General features: G+C 36.4%; 1 protein-coding gene across 4 annotated transcripts; it reads right to left on the reverse strand.

Annotated features, from left to right (window-relative positions):
- Positions 1-796: 796 nt before the first annotated feature.
- On the reverse strand, positions 797-22857 carry LOC588981 (anoctamin-8). Of its 4 annotated transcripts, XM_030977439.1 has the most exons (17): positions 22222-22357; positions 20178-20421; positions 19365-19503; positions 18464-18677; positions 16420-16550; positions 15200-15361; positions 14364-14557; positions 11291-11441; positions 10723-10749; positions 8981-9055; positions 7874-8254; positions 7813-7843; positions 6616-6680; positions 5104-5295; positions 3750-3881; positions 2173-2283; positions 797-1175 (listed from the first exon to the last, which is right to left on the reverse strand). In XM_030977439.1, exons 1-17 carry the CDS (start codon positions 22256-22258, stop codon positions 915-917), a joined length of 2547 nt encoding a protein of 848 aa, XP_030833299.1. In that variant the 5' UTR covers positions 22259-22357; the 3' UTR covers positions 797-914. The 4 variants fall into 4 exon arrangements, with proteins under 4 accessions (XP_030833299.1, XP_030833300.1, XP_030833297.1 ...); XM_030977440.1 differs by lacking the exon at positions 22222-22357 and adding an exon at positions 22776-22857 and having other exon boundaries at positions 7813-8254; XM_030977437.1 differs by having other exon boundaries at positions 7813-8254.
- Positions 22858-22871: the final 14 nt, after the last annotated feature.

Raw genomic sequence — 22871 nt, forward strand, 5'->3', positions numbered from 1 at the left:
AACACACACACACAAAAAAAAGTTAACAATCCACCTTTGGAGTATGTTTTTCTAAAAGCCGGCAGAAATTGCACTGATATTTAATGCCATAGTAAATGCCTGCAATTGAAAAACGGGTAAGTGGTTCCGGTTTACGGCCTCAAGACGCAGAACTACAGGGGCATAGGATCAAGTGGGACGACAGCCAACTTTTTACCTCTATCCAACATGGGCCCACTGTGAGGGTTTTGAATTGATTTCCAACCAGAATGGACTAGGAATATTGTAGAAATTAAAAAGAAACCCAACCAGATATTATACTTCGTAAGGATAATGTAAAACTTGAGAATTGAAAAAAAAAGCCTGTAGTACTGTTCTTTGAGTCCTTGATGCAAAGTGTATTAACCTTCTGCTGGTTTATGCAAATGATGCAAATGCTACCAAGGATCTGCTTAAACGCCCAAGAAAAGTAGCACAATGTCTTTTATGAAGTGAAACAGATATAAATACAGAGCACTTTAATATTAACAGATCAGGATTACACCTGCTTGCACCAGGTACACAATGTTCATGTTTCTGATGATCCTTTGTCCCGGGCTATATTCATCTGTTTCACTCTCAGTCAGACGAGTTTCACTATCGTAAACATACCTTGAGAATGTATAATACAGTGTGCAACCTTGTTATCTTGTCATGAGGCTAAAGCAAATAATTTAATGGAACTGACTTCCATGACTTTGAGCTATATACTTATCCTCAAATCTAATAAGATTGACTTCAAAATGTGATACATACTACCACCATGTTTTAAGTTCATGAGATTATGCTAGAAGGCAATAACCTATATTTCAAAAATTGATCTCTATGACCTTTGACAAACTTAACCTCAAGTCTAATCAAATCAAATTCCAATGGGGATACCGGTACATACTATCTTAGTCAGACTTCTTTTCATGACTGGGCTTTTCAGGAAGCTCTTGGACATCATTTCTCACTTGACCATCACTTGTGACTTGGTCAGTGCCTACTGCTTTGTCGTTCTGAAAAAGGTTGAAATTTGCAGCTGTTTCCTTCATACTAGAAGGCCACACCTTCCCACGCTGTGGTATCTTCAGCTTTGGATCACCTTTCTTGTCATCTTCTTGCTTTACACTCGGCGACTTCTTGGCGCAATGCAGAGCATCCACCTCCATTTTCTGCAAAGATCATAAACACAATATCAGGATTAAGAAGGACGGTTCTGAAAAATGAAGGAAGATGAAAGATGGCAAATGAAATTGAAAACAAAGGCTCAGTCGGCAATCATCAGCATAAACATAGGCTCATAGGTCTCTAAAAATCAATGAGATATTTAGGTTTTTTTCTCAATCAGGAAATGTGAAACCCATTTAATTCAATTTATTTGAATTAGAGTACATTACACATGAAATACAAAGTTAACAAATGATTTTTTTTTTAAATATAGTATAAGGGGCCTACCTCTCCCTATCCAGTTGAAACCCTTGAACCAATGATTAATCTATGTAAGTATTTGCCTGAATATGCAGAGGGAGGGGGAAATCATTTTCTGGCGTCTTTTTTATTTGGAAAACGGTTTTGATTTATATATACTTGTATGTATGTATCATTTGTTCAGTAATTGTAGTCTCATTAGTTAATGAAGTCCCCAATATGTAACCTAGACGGAAATAAGTGTTCCCATTGCCCTATTGAGATGGATGTTTGTAATGTCTGAAGTGTCAAGTTCAAGAATTTGTAGGTTCCCATTGCCAAATTATGTCCCATGGGATGAATAATTGCCATGCTTGAGACCCATTTTTGATCTTTGGTGAAATTACATAATTTGCATATCTTTTGCACTAGACATGAAGAAATAAATGAAATAACTTTTCTAAGTAATATTTGTTTAAAGAAGCAATGTAGCCAGTTCTTTTTGTGCTTCGACTAATGTGGTATCCACAAAACATTGTAAATACGAAAAAAGGTGATAAATTTACCCTAAAAATTGTGCATCTTTTTCGCTATTTTATTTTCGAATAGTAGAAACAATAATATCCTACAATTTTTTGCTATATGTGGAGAGTGATTACTCTTGATTTTATACAGATATTTGTACATATATACAGCAGAAACATCCACAAAAAAGATATATAATTCAGTAAAAATAACACTATTTCGTTATGAAGGACTTACCTTCAGAGCTTCACGTCTCCTGTACTCTAGTTTAGCCATCTCTATGGAGACCCAGTGAGGTACATCAGGTATGCCCAATGAAATAGCTTGCTTTGCAGCTAGAATCACATGCTGATTAATCAAACAAAGAAGTAACAATCAAGAAGAGATCAGTTTTGATATGATGAAATGAATGTGGACAACCACAACCACAAACAATATGGTTGAGTTCTGGGAGATAGCTTTTTCATTCTTTTTATGTCATTCTTTTTATGTCACAGTGGAAGAATATAACAGAAACATGATGAATGTGACCTTGCTCCAATATGCCTTTGGGTATATTTATCGATCAATGATCCTGTGACCTTTAACATATAACCTCATGAACCCATTTTTTCCACTTTTAATCTTATCATGAGCATACATACTTTTTTTCTTTATTAAATTGGTTCATTTTGTAATGATATCATTATATTTTTTGAGGTTCTGAACACTTTCATAGTCCTGTGATCTTTGACCTTTGATAACTTATATGCATATACATACATATTCTGGAACAAAATTTGTTAAAATTGTGTCGATGGTTTCTACTTTATCGCAGTAACAATATTTTTTCTATGACCTTTACACCATGATGACCCTATGACCTTTTACCTCTCATACCTCAACCCTTAAATACAATGAATTACTCCTAATCTATATATACACAATTCAGTCAAGTTTGATTTAAATTACTTCAATGACATAAGCTATTGCAGTAATGAGATATCTTCTTGAATTTCATACACTTTAATGATTCTGTGACCTCTGACCTCTTACACTCCTTATGTTCTCCTAATTCCGACTTACTAATATTATTTCCGACTTACTAATATTATCAGACCACCATTAGGAAAATAGGCTAGCCTTGAAGACAAGGGATCCTGGGAGTAATTTCAATTTGTAAAGAAATTTACCTAGTGCAAGCAAAATTTCTTTTAGTGCTTGCAGTGTGCTTGCAGTTTCATACTAATGAAAAACTTGGTTTTGACTCAAAACATTCAAATATTGTTATTGCATTAAGTTTCAGGTCATTTTCCACATTCATGAAGTTGGGTAAAAAATCTAGGAAAATGCAGTACAAAAACATGAAACAACCTGTTGATATGAATACTTTTAAAGAACAAGTATGACTGCCGTTTATTTAGTTCTTATCAATCTATGTACCAACTGTATCTTTTTCTCTTTCGTTAGATTAAGTTGATTCTTGCGGACCATTGCATATCTTGATTTTCAAGTTTACATTAGGAGTAATGTTTGACATTTCACTATGAACATGACAGACAAAGAAAGCGGACAAAATATACAGTTCCTCAGGTAGACAAAGGAACATCCCTTCACTGCTATTATGTAAAAAGTGAATATGCATGTGACACCTGTTTTACACATTTTTACATAATAGCAGTGAAGAGATGTTCCTTTGTCTACCACAGCAATTGTTGAGGGCAGAATGAGGAACTGTATATTTTGTCCGCTTTCTTTGTCATAGTGTTTGTTCACATGCTAACCAAAATATGATTAATTTTAATTGGTATCAAACATATGTAAATTACACGTACCTCTACGACAACGATGCATAGAATGACTCCAGTAGGTGTAAGGCTTGGGAAGGCTTGTCCCACATGACCAAAGATACCCAGCAAGGCACAGTTCACTATCACTCCAATCACAGCCATAACTTCCAATGCTTGCTAAATAATATATAAATAAACACATGATGGAATAGTTTATATGGCTGCAATTCATAAAACAAGATAAAAGTAACTTTGTCTCCAATATGCCTCTTTCTGGGGTGTCTATATATTAGCTGGACGACTGAAGCATGCGTTGTGTGTTAACGTTCCCTCCGTTTCATAGACGCAGGCTATGTTCAGTGGAAAACACTCCATTCCTCGGATAGGATGTTAAACGGAGGCCCCGTGTAGAGGAAAGTCACCACCTTTGCACGTTAAGAACCCACTGATCTATTCGTATAAGAGTAGGGGAAAATCCCGGTGTATTGGTCCACCTGCACACCCCCAATCAGTTATACCGGGAGAGACTCGAGCGTTACAGTGATTCAGTTTGCTTTTTCGTCTCCCAGGCACAGCTGATGCCAAATACTATAAATTTATATATAAATACTAAATAATTATAATAATAATAATTCTCTCCTACATATGTATAATCTTGACTAATGGTAATTTTTACTATCCTGTCCCCAAATTCTGCTTACCATGTACTTTTCCTCCCTGCGCTAATGCATTGTGAACTAAAAACTCATAATCATCACAAATTGACCTCTGTGATCTTTGATCTATACTGAGCATAACCCAAGAGCTTTTCCGTACTGTTTTTGAAGGTCATGGTTTATGTGCTTCTACTGCGATATCAAGATAATAAGGCAAAAACTCATTTACTTAAATTGACTTCTATAACCTTTGATCTGCTTACCCTAAAATCTAATCAGTCCATATTCCTGAAGTGATACATACTCTTACCAAGTTTGAAGTTCACTGGCCATACAGTCCTGGGGAGTGGTTCACAAAGGCTAAGATCGACTTTAAGTTGGACTTAACTATGACAGGCCATTCATGCCACTGGTTCATTCCTGGCAATGATTTCTCAAGGGACGTAGACAAATCTACAGAATATACATTTTTTTATAGTTGACTGTTGAAGGAAAAAAAAATTATCTAAAGATCATAATTGAGAAACCAGTGGTGAGAGCAACAAGTGGCATGAATGGCCTGCCATATTTAAGTCCAACTTAAAATCAATCTTAGTCTTTGTGACACACTCCCCAGGAGATATATATCATAATTATCATTTAAAAAAACTTACAATAATAAGTAAATTGAATTTATAAAATGGAGAGGTTTACTGCGGCATATCTGAAGGAGGCTTAAGGACCAAAGACATTGTTTTACTGACCTGCCAGGATCCTATGTTCTCGACCCTCTGTCCAAATGGCCTGTGTTTAATGGAGCAGAGCTTGAATGCATCACTACGGATCTCAACAGTGTTATTAATGACTGCAAATAACCCAGCCAAAGGAAAGGCAGATGAAAAGAGGATGACATAACCAAACTGGATGACCATCTCCAAGTAATCGTCAAAGGTATCCTAAGAATAAATGAATGAAGATAGAAGCTTATCAGTCTGCACTGGTACTGATAGAGGTGTTGTGGTCTAGTGGATAAGTCACCCGACTGCAGATCACAAGGTACAGGGTTCGAGTCCCGCCGCGGAACTAATCTAGGCAAGTGCTGACTACGGGGTATTTAAATGAGCTGTGAGCCCCACACTAGCTCGACTCCCAAGGCTAATACAGCTGAATACCGTCGTAGTTTTGGACACTACATGGAAATTTTCACTCTGAGTAGGACCCCCCCCCCCCCCCCGCGAAGATTAGCATTGTAAAAGGCCTTGTTACCGGTTGCGAAAAACTGTCTATCGTCCTTTGGCAAGAGGGTTAGCTACATTTGCCACTCTCCACCAGGTGTTAAATGGTTACCCGGTAGAATGGGAAAGTAAATGTGATTAGATGAGCAAGTGTGCGCTTGAATGACGCCTGGCTGGAATGTCCAGGGAGTGGAGAAATGTACATACATTGTGTGCGGGCAAGCCTGCATCCGATGACCGGGGTAATACTAAATCTGTAAAGCGCTTAGAGACAACACGATGTATCAGGCACTATATGAAAGCGGAATATTATTATCATTATTATTAAGTATCTTTAACAGAAGCTGTGTAACAGGCAATGGAGAAACTGATATTTTATCATACAGGGTGTTTCAAAAAATGCTATGAGATTTTTGATTGGCAACATCTTAAAAAGTTCTCTACCATTCTCATTTCTCAATGAATTTTTTGTAGGTGATGTTGAAGTTTTAACTTGTAATCTTTCTGTGAATTTCACCAGGATCTCAGCTCGAACAACAAATTTATGATCACTTTCACAAGATGAAGCATGTTTGAATACAAAGAGAGCACCAGTGCATGAACATTTTGTGCTAACGTGGGCAAGCTTTCAAATTAACTTTAATTTTTGTTACAAAAGGTGTGATTAACAATTCTGATTAATGTCATTCATACAAACATTAGGGTCTTTAATGTCTCTTTTATAGAGGCAAAGTGGCATATCATTAAAATAAAAATACTTGGAGAAACCTAATGTTAAGAAATGTTCACAGATCTGGAATTCTGGACCCCATACAAGAGGCTTTTTTTTTTACATGAAACATTTTCAGCAACACTGTAATACCATATTTCTTCTTAAATGCATAACAAAATAATGGAAGGCCATGGGAACATGACATTTAGGCATTTTGAGCACATTTTATATAAGAAACAAATCGGTCTGAGCCAATCTGAACCTGTGATAAAATTTGTGAACATTTCATGCACGCAACATATTGTATAAATGAATGAAAAGTTACTAACCTCATAGGAGCGCATCTCAGACTCAAGCTCAGCCTGGGTGATGATGAACTTCTCTTCACTGGAACCTACACATTTACATTGGTATAATCAAATACAAAGAAATACAATTGATGGAATTTTGCTTGTTTGTAAGTTTACTATAATTTTATATCAGGGCCCATATAACAAGAAAAATGCGGCTGCATACCTCTAATATGCCTTTGCTTCCATTCACTTAAATCATAACGACCAATTTATACCACATATTGTAAAATTTTCAAATCTGGTGTTTTCACAATCATTTATCAAATGACCAGGGTACCCACTTTTTAAGTTCATAAATGGACTAACAGACTGACAAACAGATGGATAAACAGGTGGAAAATGGACTTACTGACAAACAGACAGAATAGATGGACTAACAGTTTGCAGAGGCAGAAGTTAGTTTCTGAATTCTAACTCAGGATTAATATTAATGATACAACTTTATCAAGAAGGCAAATCCCAATTTATCAAAAATGGACAAGAGGCAGATTGTTATCCACAAACTCTATAAAACTACAAGCCCCACATTGCAGTTGGATCATCTTACTAAAGTAATACTGTCACGATATTTAGATATTGCGATAACAACGCTAAAAACCTATAATTACAGATATTGACCTCTAAGACCTTTGACCTACTTATCAAAAATCTGTTGAGATTGTCTTCCAATGATGATATATATTATCACCAAGTTTGAACCCCAAATCTCAAGTGGTTCTTGAGATATCGCAATAGCAAGGCTAAAACCTGTAATTTCATAAATGGACTTGTGACCTTTGACCTATATGTATCCAAAATCTAATCAGATTGTCTTCCTATGGTTATACGTATCATCACCAAGTTTGAGCCTCAAATCTCTTGTGGTTCTAGGAATTTTGCAATAATGAGACTAATAGTAGGAGTTTCAGAAGTTGACCTCTGTGGCCTTTGACCTACTAACCACAAAATCTAATCAGATCGTCTTCCTACAGTGATATATACTATCATCAACTTTTAAGGTTCATAACTTGAGTGGTTCTTGAGATGTTGCGATCACAAGAAAGCGGGAAGTACGGACAGAGGGATGGACAACCAGAAAACTTAACGCTTCCAGCAGCACCTTCGGTGGGTGGAGGCATGAAAATTGAAATATATGTCAAATGTAGTAAAGGCAATCAATGAATGTTTATTTACCACATGCAATTTCTGACACGTCTCCTTGTCCCTTAGTTCCCTCTGACACGTCTGCTTGTCCCTTAGTTTCCTCTGACACGTCTACTTGTCTCTCTGTTCCCTCCAAGATGTCTCCTTGTCCCTCTGTTCCCGCCAAGATGTCTCCTTGTCCCTCTGTTCCCTCTAAGATGTCTCCTTGTCTCTTTGTTTCATCTGACATATTTTCTTGTCTCATTGTTCTATCTGACATGTTTTCTGGTCTCTTGGTTACCTCTGACATGTCTCCTTGTTTCTCTGTTGCCTCTGATTTGTCTTGTTGTCTTCTTGTTTCCTCATCAGTATGGAATTTACTGGCAGTCACGTAAGTCATTCGGTAGACTTTCAGCTTCTCTGTGATGTAAGGCAGAACTGACTCCTTGAAGTTACCAGTCAATTGGCGAAGGATGAATATCGTTCCCAAATACTGTGAATACAGAAGAACCTTGAATGTCATGGTTGTACAAACATTAAATGACATGTAGATGAAACAACTTCTATCAACAAAGTAACATTGGCACATGACCTTCATAAACAATTAGGAATCTTAAAAAGTGATTGTCAAATTTTTCTTTCATATACAAATTGATGGTTTAAATGTTATATCTTTGTACTGAAATGTGAGATTAAATCAAAGTATCGACCTCCACACAAGAACTAAGCTCACACCAGACTAGATCCATGACCTTCTCCTCTTTCCAGGGGCAGAATAAAGTTACTAGTACAAACATTCGTCAAACACATTCATTAAAAATATATATTGGAGTTATATGGTCGTTGTAAACATTGGAGAGTACATAGCAGTGAAATTAGAACTTTGTACATTCAAGAACTCCAATAAAACTTGTAATAAATATGATTTAAACAATTTATAAATTGCTTGTTGTTCAGCTGATACCATTCAACCTTTCATCAAACTGCTTCTCTGGCTTTTCTGCTTTCTTAGAGAGGAACTTGCCAGTAGGTTGTATTTCCGTCCAAGAGTATAATACTAAAAGTGCAATTAATCTATCTTTGAGTTAATTAAATTGTTGCGCTAACATTGCATCCTGACCAAAAGGTAAAATTATAACAAACTTTGACATTAACATCACTACTGTAACTTGAATTGAATCCTAAACAAATATGTAGGTGATTTTCAAAGGATACTTACATTTCTAAGTCTTGTCATGTCTTTGAGAATGAAGGCAATGTAGAACAATGCAAGGAAATGATTGATAAACTGCACCTGTATGAATGCAGACAGACAAGAGCATCGTCTTCATTAAGGTGCGTTCAGATATAGAGAGTTAACCCAGACTGAATAAGATACAGAATTGTGAAGCGTTTTCTACTATTATATCGCCACGGTTACCACTTCATTTCTGAATAAAGCCTTACCTTAATCATCATAATATTAGTAATAATGATAATATTAATAGTAATAATAAAGTAATAATATATATTAACATTTACATAGCACTAAATATGCATATTGTTTCTCAGCACTTTCCATTTTTTCAGACTGTGTTAGTAATCAATACCCAATGACTGATAAATTATCAGATTTGATCAAATTTGATCAAAAGATGTCAACCTTTTCACATTCATTACCTACTCATATATAATCCATGGTATCCCAAACAGCATCCTCTCACCTAGGTATTATTCATCTTATATTCTTGTTTTTTTTTTTAGAATAACAAAATAAAAATCCATATAATTTCTTAAGTCACTCAGTCACAACTTCATGTATTTCTGATTTTCCATATATTATGATACCTTGTACAAACCTTTCTTAAAACCAATTAGAAATGGACTTGGATATACTTATTGTTATTGTGCAAGTTTAAATTTGTATATTATTATACTTTTCTTTGAAATAAAGAAACTAAATAACTTACACGTTGAATAAACAATGGAAAACTAAAGTTGAAAAAAATTCAATTTAACTAAATCCTGGGTTAAATCAAAGTGTGGGTTAGCGCTGGTCAAACTTGCCAATATAATCCTGGGTTAATTAGTATTCCGAAGTTTAGTTTAACCCTAAAGATAGATCTTTAAAGATCATCACAGCCAACAGCCAAATTGGGATCCATTTCACAAAGATACAATACAATTGCAATTCAAATTCATTTTTTTTTAAAGAAAGAGAAAGGGAGAGGTGTAGGAGAGGGAGAGTTAGAGTGATGAGAGAGAGAGAGAGAGAGAGAGAGAGAGAGAGAGAGAGAGAGAGAGAGAGAGAGAGAGAGAGAGAGAGAGAAAGGAACAAAAGAGAGACAGAGAATGAAAGAGAGAGAGATGAAGGGGGAAAGAGGCAGACAAAGGGGTCCCTATGTTACAGATGAGGGAAGATGGCAAGAAACATTCAGAAATGCAGAAAATCAAGATAAAAACTATCAAAAGTCATTGATATAGTACAATCATGAACTGTGAAATTATGAAAAACACAATTTATGTTAGTATTACATTTTATTATTTAAGAATATTGATAAAGTATGGGAGAGGGTTGCACTGGAAGCATTTTGTTTTACAGTGGTATTGTTTAAACTTTGATTGGGATCTTAGAGAATAAGTGCTTTGTTGACTAAGAGGTAGACATTCTTTAAATTGTGGGTGTTCGGCAAGAGCATTCGCAGATTCTATGGATAACTGCTCATGCTATGTGGTGATAACTCTATCATTCTTTAGTCTCAAGCACGGGGTTGTGTAAAATTTACCAATCACCTGAAAAAATAATTTGTGTATGGATAGAATGTTAGAAATCAACCTCAGAAAACTTTCCTGGACATACTATGGGTTAATAGTTAATAGAGTATGAAGAAAATAAAGGAGAACATTAAACCCTGCGCACAGAACCCAAGTCTGACAAAGAAAAGACTCCAAATTGTATAAAGACAACTGACTCTGACTTACGGTACTTTTGTAGTATGCTTTGCAGGCCTAAATTACTGAATGAAGAAAAGGGGCTCATATAAATATATGTCCACCGTAGGTTAACACATGTTAAACAATCTCCTTTTTTCTTAATATTTCATATCTGATTCAACTTTCTGAAGTCTAATTTGTTTGCATGATAGCAATAATAAAGAGCTTTAAAAAACATTTAAAACCCATTATTCAATAAATACCACCGTAAATCCCTAGGACTATGGCTGTTTTTAAGAAGACTTTGAAGATTATGAGTAAAGTTCATTTAGTATTTCCTTGAAATTATGTAAAATGTGACTTACACATAATTTTAGACTTGTGGATAGGTTGATAAAGGATCAAAAGACCCCGCATAAATCCCAGGAACTATCCATGCTTCTGACGTAAATTTTAAAGTATTTGTTATTTATGACATAATGTGGGTGTATAACGAGAGCTAGTGCAATGTCTATCCAGGCCAAAGAACTCTAATTGTGTCGAGACAAAAAAGGCTCAGAATTTTGTAGGGGCCATAGGTATATGGTCCTTGCAGTACAAGATGATGTGTCCTTACCGTAACCAGTTTAAGAATGAGTTGATTTTCATGCGTGCTCTGAAGACGGTAGTTTTCCTTCCTGTTCAGCCAGTAGGCAACCCTCTTAAAGGCAATGTCACTCACGCTGATCACAACAGTAAGGGTGATCTTCGGAATGTAACCAACCCACCTGAGGAAAAAAACATGCATTGATTTATTTATTCTTTTTAATTTTTCAAATATACATTACCCAGTTTTAAATTTTAGAGAACAATAAAAAAACAGAAAAGCGTTTTAGCCTGAAAGGACTATTATTTTTGTTGGTTAAAAAAAAAGAAAGAAGATGTATGAAATAACATTAACAACATACTGCCAACTTCATGTACATGTATTATGTACATAGTATTTATTTCCATACAATATTAAACAAAATAGATAGAGTTGTATCATACAACAATACAAAGTTAATATATGTAAATTGATTAATTTGCATCACAATAATAAAAGAGAAGAGAAGAAGAGAAACACACATAAATACAACCAAACATGATACACAGAAGGAAAGATCCAAGACCCTGACATAGATAAGGCATGGTCAAACAGTTGTCCAATCAAAGTCCATGTTTCTAGTTATTTTTCATAGCACTTTATACATCAAAAGTGAATAATGCAAGCACAAAATAAATTTGGGACAAAAGGTTCACCTCGGATTAAACATTTCAACTAACTGTCAAGTATTAATCTTCATTTGCCACACTCGACCCAGGTGAGGTAAATGGGTACCTGACAGGAACTTCAAGGGTGGACAGAAGGAGCTTAAAGACGAACTCTCAAAGCTCAATTCAGACAAGATGAACAGGTACTTGGTGCAAAGTGGTATTGAATGGCATTTCAACCCATCAGGAGCTAGCCACATGGGTGGTGTGTGGGAGCGGACGATACGTTCTGTGAGAACAATCTTGGCAAACCTCCTACATCAGACAGTGACGGATGAAGCATTGGGAACCTTCTTGATTGAAGTAGAGTCAATTTTGAACGCTCGACCGCTAAACCCAATTGAGCATGGATTCAAGAGACGATGAACCTTTGACTCCCAATCATCTATTGCTACTTCGCAGAAATCCAAGCTTGCCACCAGGAATTTTTGTGAAGGAACATTGTTATCTTCGTAGAAGATGGAGACAAGTACAGTACTTAGCATACCAATTTTGGACAAGATGGGTCAAGGAATATCTTCCTTTATTACACCTTAGGCAAAAGTGGAGGAGACCAAATAGGAACTTTGCGGTCAATGACCTTGTACTTGTAGTCAATGAAAGTGTCCCACGTGGGCAGTGGCCCATTGGGCGTGTTGTGACGACCTATCCGGACAAACAAGGCAGGTGGAAGTTCGGGTGGGACCTAGGTTTTACAAGAGACCAATCTCAAAATTGTGCCTATTGGAAGCTAATGAAGCAATTTTATCCTAGGACTTTAAAAGGAGGCAAATATGTAGATGTTCATTTTTTGCACCTTGTTAAGGGATAGAGTTGGTATTTTAATCTGCTATCTAATTCCCAATTTAGTGAAAGGCAACTTCAATAGTTTGTTTTGGATATGTATGTTTTTGACAAAAATATTGCATGCTATTGATATTTTGTTCATTTATACATGTATAATGTGATTATGATGTCATTTAACTTGAAAACACTTTAAAGGCATATGTGAGTGATATGTATCTAAATTCTAACACTCAATTGTTTTGTATTGTTAAGACAGAAATTGAAAGTGTATGACGCTATAGGATGTGTTGAGAAATGATTTAATGTAAGTTAAATCATTTGGGGCCGAGTAATGTAGCATCAGGAATGTATGTGAAGCGCCATCTACGGCGAAGGGATAGTTTGTGCAGCAAATACCGTGTATAAGAAAACATGGCGTCTTGATTGTTACCAAGATTTGAAAGGAAAGTTCTTCGGAAGGAGCAAATAGTTGGTGAGTTTGACACAAGATAAATGAAGAATGATTGTTTGTTGTTAAATTGGCCAGGCCAATGATTTCATTGTGTAAATAGGTTCATGTTAATTTAGGCAAAGTTCGCAAGTTTGTAATGTTGTTAAAGCACGTAAAGTATAAGTGCTTACGCATGGGATACATGTGTGTGTGTATAATGAACGTACACGAGTTCAGACTTTGAAGATGACTTGTTGCAATTGCACCCAGGTATGTGTTGTGCATAAAGGGGTTTATTCATATAAACAAGCTCTAAGATGGTGCATGATTTAATTAGTATGATATGTTATAGCGACTTGCACAGCTTGTAAGAGTTAAAAGAGGTTAATTACCATTATAAGGAGTGTGTAGAACAGTTTCTGAGGGAATATTATTGATGTCAGTTGTATAGGGTCTGGAATCACATAGACTACTTTGTAATTGCTTAATTAAGGGGGCATTATGAAGCCGTATCTGTAGAACACCGTGCATTACAGGCACATTCTAAGCACAGGAATTTATGAAGATATATATCAAGCAGAGACATAAATGGTTACACTGTATAGCTGGATAGTTACATTCCTTTTGGAGTTTATTTCGTATATAAACATCACGTTTATATGTCAAGAGTATTTACAAGATTCACTGTAAAGTAGACAGGGTTACATGCATTTAATTTTGTTTATATGATGCATATGTTTATAATGCTTTGTTACTTTGTTGTTTACAGTGAACCGCTAATTGGATTGCTGAATCGCTAAATGATGATGATTCGCTAACTACGGAATTGCTGAATTGCTGATTTGCTAATCACTGATTCGCTGATTGATGAGCGACGTGAAGATGACTTGTTACTAAAGAACAGAATAAAGAGAAATAAGAACTCTACAAGTTGTTTCAACGTTTTCTTTATTGGGGCATTCACAATCAGTGCTCTGGAATTTCAGCTGCAATGCAAAGTTATATTGTGTTCCCTCTACACACAGATATTGTGACCAAAATTTGTAAAAATAGGGAAAATCAAATAAAAATTCCAGAAAATATTACAAGAACATATTTTTTTTCTCAAGAAATGTGATTATAAAAATATTGCCATCCTTCCAGGAATAACAATGAGCAAACTAAGTTCAAAGTTACTTACCAATAACAATTGTTTTGCTGAATGTGAGAATTGACCCACTCCTGGAGCTCCAGAATGAGATACATGGAGACAAATGCTATGATGCAGCAGAGTAAGATGACTGGGAGCGTTACAAAGTATCTGAAGACATTACGTTTCCAAGCAGGATAGTAGGGCTGCAGCTTGCCTGATACACTGTTCACAACCAAGTCTCCCTATCAACAATAATACAAAGACACAATTAGTGATTCAATGATTAGATTTGTCAGGTCATTTTGTGAAGAAAAAACGGGCATGAACCTTCCACTATTTACATCAGAAAACTGTTCAATGTTGGAAATTGTTTTAAAATTCTCCAAATCAGAGATAAATTATTTTTCCATTTTCCAAAAAGCATTAACAGAGCCATTTGTCCACATTAATTTAATAAATTAGTTCAGTACATTGCTTTCAGTACATTGCTCTTGATTTTAACATGCACTGCCTATATAAATGCAAGAAAATGAGCACCCATTTAGTTATGTATATCACAACATAGTAATAATCCACTGGTGGAAAATTGTAATGACTTTTCACAATAAATGATTCATCAGTTCATCTCTTTTGTGTTGCATATTGGTACTGTTGACCATCTTGCCTCATATGATTCTTGACAAAAAGGGATAAGAAGTCATAAAAACCCAAATATGTCTGATATTCGGGCCACTGTCTCAAAATCTTATCAGTAAATTTCCCTACAATGACATATACAAGAAACAAATGATTCTTGAGTTATCAGAGTAACGAGATAGTAGGACAGAAAGATAACCCAAACACAATCTAACACATCCTCTTTCATCTTGTCTCACTAAACGTACCTTAAACTGAGGGCGTGGCTCTTCAATAAGCTCATGTTTGGAGTCTAACGTTCCCCATCGATAGGCCAGGGCAGATCCCCTTCTCTTCCATACCTCCAGTATAAGGGAAGCCCAGGTAATGTTACAGAACGAGACAAACACCACACTCCTGTCTTGATTCAACTGAAGAAAAAAAAAAGGATGTCAGTTTAATAGACAATTCTAAATGTTGCATAATATACATGTCACACTTGTGGTTTATACCTGCACATTGTACAATGTTTGGAAGAACAAAACAAACCAAGATTGTGTGTGGTCTGCACTGAGAGATTCAGTATCAAATATCTTGTTCACGATCACTTTACATATACTAGGCATATCAGAAAAAAATACACACTTTGAAAATACCCTCCAACAAAATTATAATATTACAGTATCTGCATGATTTGTACAATTTTTACGCTTGAGTGAGCACTGGCTAATTTTGATATTGAAACTCATGAAAATTGGTTTGCGCAAGAATATTTCAGTCTTGGAATGGAACATATTGCATATCAGGCAGTTATTGCATGAGCTCTGTTAACTATCAATAAATGATTTCAACAATCATTTGATCTATATCCCTATACCTAGCTCTGTATATCCCAAGCGGTAAATCTAGAACTTGATAATGGATAGGGCAGGGACCTTCCCAAGACAGGGGTTCAGAAAATGTGTCTGGGCATCTCATTTCTTGTACCCCTGTGGCAAGTTTCGCCAAGATTTCCAAGGAGAAGCTACACTAGCTTCACCAAATGCTGGATACACCACTGCCCCATCACCACCCCACCTCTACCATAGCAGGTGATGTTTTTCCTGCACAGATCAGCCACGTCAACACCCATTTTTGTCTGGACAGTGATGGAATGATTGAATGAAGGGACTGGAATAGATCATAACATTTACATTGCTTTCTTCTTTAAATTTGTAATTCATCCTTAATGCCACAAGAACCAAGTAACAAGGTTTGTTTATTCAACTGTGTGGTTGTCAACTTCGGGGAGGCTGCATGAAAGCCAATCCACTTTTTAACAATCAAGCTCTTTCAAACCTTTAAACCATTGGAAGCCTGGTAAATGTTGAAACTGGAGAGTAACTAATCAATCCCCTGGGTTTCACCGCGTTGAAAATTATAAATCCAATGAATTTTGTACATGGGATTATTCATGAAACATCAAAATTCCAATATCAGCTACTCCTACCTGATTGCTATCATCAACAAAGATGGTTACAAGCAGACCAACTACAGCAGGAAAGAGAAGGGCTTGCGTATAGAACCCTAGCCAAGCAAAATATATTGCTATCTTTACTCCAAAGTAGTCACATACTGCATCTGATAGACAGGAAAACAAGAAATAATCATTGTTTTCTGTAGAGTAATGGTTTTACTTAATAAACTATATTTGACACACAATTTCTACAGTTAATGATAAGAGTGTTTTTTAAGATAAGCTCACTGTTCTTTTCTATTAAAAAAAAAGATGTCCACAAAACAATGTAAAACATAAAGAGAGGAGCAAACCAATACTTCAACTGTGTAATAGAGAAATAATAGATTTGTTAGAATTAACGTGAGTCGAAATTGACATATGAGGGATAATTAATCATATCAGGCCTCTAAGCTGTGCAGTTAAATAAGCCTATTGTGCTTCTTCTTGATGTCTGAAAGCCATGCTGATTTGCTTTGACCAGGGGGGTTTTAAAAACCATCAGTGCTGTGTGAAGGTAGGTATTTGACTGATTAAATGATCTCCTGACACTCTGCTGACCTTTGAACCCATTATTTCATGGTCGACTGAGCACACATTCAAAGGAAAACATAACCTGCTACATTATCGGCAGATCATTTTTATAAGGTTATAGAACCTGTTCCTCAATAAAACTGTAGTAATGAATGACACAACTTCCAAAACGTTGGAATCGCGATTATTTTTGTGCTCAGTCAAGTTGAGTCAACTGTGAAGAATGGATTCAAGGTCAGCAAGGTGTCGGGAGATCATTTAAAGGGACTTGGTAACATTGTTAAGATGAGAGAAAAGGGTTAGGTAGTGACTTCAATGTTAGATGTACAATTAAAGATAATCTAAAAGTTTGAGTGAAGACAGACCATTATTGTAATGAATAAGCTCTACCGGTATATACCATTCCAGACATTTAAGCGTTGAATTATTTTTAAAAGCCTGCCTTATGTCTTATTTTAATGGAAAAACGGTTGGGAAAATTAAAAATGGTTGTGAGATTTTACTGTTAGAGGGTGTCGCACAGTGACGCCTTCAAAGAAAACAATACAATCTTTGTGGTTTGAGAATTTTTAAAGAAATTTTTGCATGTTAGAGGGTAAGTACAGTAGAAGGAATATAATAAGTAGCGTTTCATACAAAAATTACAGATTTTTTTCATCAACCTTCAACAATGTAAATACCGAGTCACTTTAACCAGCCCAATCATACATACAGCCTCGACATTCATGAATTCAATTGTCGCTCAGTACACTGAAGAAATGACAACCTTGTGAATGCTGAAATGGAACCATGTTGGCTTTACAGCATGCTCATTCAAGCATGACTTGACAAATAACTCTGATTTTCAAACTTAGAATCACAGGCACAGTCTCTTCTGGAAACTGTTCAAAATATTGCGGTTTAGAAATCATAAGGAGTTGCTTTTTCAAATCAGTAGATTCGTTAGTGGTTTTTGGATGCATGAACCAAGTCGATAATAATACATTAATTATGCATGCATATTTATACAACAAACACATAATTTGTCTATGATGAATTAAGACTTGTTCAGCTCCGGCTGAATAAATTAATTTTGTTGCACATCTTATATGTTTACATACATTCAGAATTTGATAAATTTTTTTCCGCCAGAGCTGAACAAGTCTTAATTTGACATAGAGAATGATGCAGTTATTGTATGAATATTATGGCTGCATAATGTATTTATGATATAACAAGTTTTGCTGGTATAACAAAAACCACATTATGTGCATAATGAAGTACAATGAAGATAGAGATTGATATGATTTTGACTAAAATTTAACAATACATACATTTGAAATATGATAATCCTGTTGCCAAGCAACACTATAGCGATGGTATATTTTATGAATCTGTGGGAATAAATGCAATTGAAATTGAAAAATTACATGAACATGTTGGGGAGTTCTTAAGGGGGGCGGGGGGGGGGGGGGAGTAAATAGTTGAGCAATAAACAGGTGCATAGGTATGTCCATAATCTTACCCAATGGTTGTGGCTTGAAGAAGGCTTGAACCCATGTTTTCTTGAGGACTTGCAGATCGTCACGCTTATGAAGAGGGAAGACTTTGGAGATGACCCCTTTCGCTTGAAGCTTTGGCACTATTGGTTCATTGTCCACAAACTTCACCTTGCCCAGTCTATCACCCTCCACTGCTCTCAGGCTTTCAAGCATGTAATGGATGATTTTTTGGCGCTCCTACAGTGTAGATGATATATTACAAACATGATGAATGTGACTGCATCTCTAATATGCATCTGCCTATATTCAGTTAATTCGTTATTCCCAATTCCTACTTTATGTATAGTTTCCAAAACTGATATTTTCACAATAATTTATCACATGCCTGAATTGTCTACAAACTCGGCTTACTTTACCTTGTTGATTTACATCCATCAACATTTGTTATGAGGCTGTGTTTCATGTACAGGGCTAAAAACTCATTAACAATGTCTTTGTGACATTTTTCCTGGTAATACATAGTAGTACCATGGTTGGAGTTAATGGCTTAAAGAGTCCTTAAATTATTGCGATTAATGAGGCTAACTGAAGCAATAACCCAATAAGCCAATAGCTTTGTCCCTCTATGGTAATATATACCAGTACCAAGGTTAGCATTAATTTTCTTCAAATGGTACATCAGATATTATGAAATCAAGGCTAAAGCCCAAACATTTCATGGAACTGATAATTAGGAACTAGATAATAACTAAAACTTAATAGGGTTTCGATGAGATGACCTTTATTCAATGGTCATATCAGAATTTTCATTTTTGGATAAAAGCTAACTCATGTCGTATGTGATACATTTTATGGAAACTCCCATTCAGAAGGTTAAAAGATCAATCTAGATGTCATTTGAAAGTCTTGGAATGAGATATTAACCTGAGATGAAAGGAATTGATGAGCATCATCAGCTCCTTCATACATGCTAGCCTCCAGACAGGTAAACTCCTTCAGTCCTCCTCCATACTCAGCCTTCAGTGGCTTGCGAAAGCTAAGATTCTCTGCTCCTTGTAACAAACTGCAATGAATGAAAATATTACTACATATTATTTGCTTTTCTTTGAAATTAATGTTATTTCAAATGAGATTTTATACAGAGAACTCCAGGCAGAACAGTTCCTAATCACTGAAGGGGGTTTCATGACGACGGTGAAAGACTTTTTGAAAAATGCCATATCACTGAACATATCAATCATATCCAGTTATTTGTCACAAGAGTCTTGCAGATAAACTTAACCAATTGTAACGGACAACAGCTGATGGACAGATGCTATTTGGATTCCTTATGTTCACTACTACTTGCATGCAGTGGGTGCAACAAAAAAGACATCAATGTTTGTCATTTGCCAACAAGGTTTGAACATTTCTGCATTTCAAGATTACTTAGGGTCATTCAAAGAGGCAAGGGTCGTGAAATGAAAGTGGAAAAAAAATCTGCACCATTCTTGTAGAAAACATTTTTTTTTGGGGGGGGGGAGGGTCACAGAAGGCCTGTCAAGAATTTGGCCACGATGGTAACACAAAATTTGAACTTTGAACCCAATGCCTCAAATATTCTTGAAATACAGTTTTTTTTATTATAACAAAGTGGGACAGACAAACCTGTGGTGCCCCACCCCCTACATTCATCATTAGGAAAATGGTTTATTAAATGGTAACAATAAACATAGGCCACTGGACACCCTTATTTACCAGTCAGATGAGGCAGAGAGATAGAGTCCACATGTTCCTGTATGTGCATGATGTCTAACAGCTACTTTAAGCTCTTGTAGCCTCTCCTTCAGCTTAGCTAAGACCCACATGATAACAGCATCATCCGTCTTGGTAGGGAAGATAACTACCACCTCACAGTCAGTAGTTGGTACAGTTTGTAGCCATAGCTTGTTGGCATGCATGTACTTGTTAGTACGTGCAAAGTTCTCTCCAAACGACTTGGCTGATAAAAGAAAGGGCACAAAAATCAACATGTCATTTTTGGATATACATGTATCGCTATTGTATCTATATTTTATGTTTTAATACTTTTAGCTAATATCCTTCTTTTAACAGCACTCCATATGGAAGACCAGCATGTCAACGATGGAGATATAGCATGTATAAATGGGACTAAATAATAATAATAATTGTAATAATCACAATAATGATATTTATCAAATAATAATAATAATAATAATAACGATAAAACAACAGAGCAATGGAGGGGTTTTTCAGCCAATTGAATCCAATTTCTGAACCTTTTGTTCCAGAATCATTTTCACTTCTAATTTAAAGTCATTGAAATATTTGTATGGCAAAATGAAACACCCCAAAATTGTGAAAAACAGGCTTTACTTTGAGAAAATTCCTCCAAATTGACCCTTAAAATATGGGTATGGGTTTTGAGGCTTGATCGGCACATGCATCCCCATCCGAACCAAATCTGAGTATCCCCGGCCCCCTGGGGGTTAGATCATTAGGTTAACTCATCTGAGATAAGGGGGGCCGGTGCTTTCAAAGGGAGGGAACATACATGCATATGCTTATCCTAGCCTAGTATATAAGGCCTAAATAACAAGGAGTGGGGGCGGAGGCCGAGGGAGGAGAAAAAGGAGAAGGGAGGAGAAAAAGGAGAAGAGAGGAGAAAAGAGAAAGAAGGAGAAGGAAGGAGAAAGGAGGAGAAGGCGAAGAGGGAGAATGAGAGGGAGAGGGAGAGGGAGAGGGAGAGGGAGAGGGAGAGGGAGAAGGACAAAGAGAAAAATTTATATCTTTCTTTTATAATGAAATTCAAAATCGCCCGTTGTGACTGTAGACCATGGCCCTCGCGTACACAGATAACGCGTGGCGCGCGCGCCACGCGTTCCTGATGGGCCCGACCTAGCGCCACGCGTTCTTAAAAAAAAATTAAAAAAAAAAAAATCATTTTTTTTTTTTTTTTTTTTTTTTTTTTTGAAAAATCAGAAAATTCCGGAATTTCTGGTCCTAGAAACCCCCCAAAACAGAATATTCTGAATTATTCGTAAGGGTTGGCAGGTATGGTATTAAAAATTTATCAAATTACTTGTAATACTTGTAAAAAATAAATTTAAATTTAAATTTAAAAAAAAAAAAAAAAAAATTTTAATTTCTTGGCGAGAGGCCTGCTGTAGACTACCTAATAATGAAACGGAACTGCGTTTTCTTTCTCTGCATGCTCTGCGGAACTGCTGGCCTCAGAGTAATTTGGATTTGCGCAGGTTTTGCCCCGGTGGGGTCGCTCAATGTGACTTCCGGACCGCATGACCGTTACCAAAATCGCGGAAAAAGGGGTCAATTTCAAGCAATGTCCGCGGACAAAATATTCCTGGAAATAAAGAAAATAGGGGTGCACAGGTGTCCCCGAAATTGATAAATAGGGGTCAGGAAAACGGAAAAGAGAAAACCGGGAAGAAAAATTCTCGGAGCCGAGTCTTGTCCTTGAAACATGGTAAAATAGGGGTAAATTTGCGAAAGTTTCTTACAATCTTATAAATAGGGGTATTCCAAAGTACGATTTTGTCCTTGTTTTAACGTAAAAGAAGGGGGTTAAATTTCCCCAAATGTCCTTGAAATTGACCGCAAAAGGGGGTATATGCATTGGTGGTAACGGTCATACGTGTCACTCTTTGCAGGGGAGTGACCCCACCGGGGGTTTTGCCTGGCCTGTCTTGACTAGTATCAAGATCCTCTTTTATAGTAGGCCCCCTAATATTCTATTTCTAACACAGTTACAGGTACTTACCATGTTGCATTGCATCTTTAGCCTGTGCCTTCAACATACTGCTCAGCTTTTTTCCATAACAATTTGAAGAGAAATATATGATGCTTGCTCGTTTCTTGATATGTGCTCCAGCTCTGCAAGCGCAATTAAGCGTATATGGGCAAAGCGCATGCCTAGCCAGCGACTGGGCCAGGACGCTGGCGGGGCGTGGAGGCTCGCGCTCGAACCGCATGTGTATATCAAAACAACTATTTATTTTGACTGCGAAGGCCTTTAATAAGTACCGTACTAATCGAGACACTTTACTCTCGCTTACTTCGGTAGTACTGGGCAAGCAAAGATTGCGGTGCAGGCCAGGGTGCATTGCATTGTGCACTGTACTGTGTGAAGAAAACTGGCTCGAAAAGTTGTGTTTATCAGCGCCAACCTCCCTGGCATGTGGCACTGGTACTTTTAATTTTAGGACAAAATTAGTATTGGAACAGAATATATTACGAATATGCTATTTATCAAAACACAACAAGCAAAACAAAGAAGAAATAGGAAGTCTTGAATGCTTTCTACAATACACTCACGTGTTATATTTTGGCACTGATGATCACTCTTTGCTAGTTAATGCTCTTTCCTAATTTTTGCCATTTGCATGCATGCTGTTCTGAGAGAGCCTGAGT

Source organism: Strongylocentrotus purpuratus, unplaced genomic scaffold, assembly GCF_000002235.5.
Source record: "Strongylocentrotus purpuratus isolate Spur 01 unplaced genomic scaffold, Spur_5.0 spur5_scaffold_9, whole genome shotgun sequence".
Taxonomy (NCBI): domain Eukaryota; kingdom Metazoa; phylum Echinodermata; class Echinoidea; order Camarodonta; family Strongylocentrotidae; genus Strongylocentrotus; species Strongylocentrotus purpuratus.

Coding starts and splice junctions, on each gene's coding strand:
- LOC588981 (XM_030977437.1), bottom strand. CDS start 22,258: ATGTTGAAGGCACAGGCTAAAGATGCAATGCAACATG. Junction 9,056..10,722: donor AAGCATACTACAAAAGTACC/GTAAGTCAGAGT, acceptor GCATTCATACAG/GTGCAGTTTATCAATCATTT. Junction 8,255..8,980: donor ACATGACAAGACTTAGAAAT/GTAAGTATCCTT, acceptor CTGTATTCACAG/TATTTGGGAACGATATTCAT.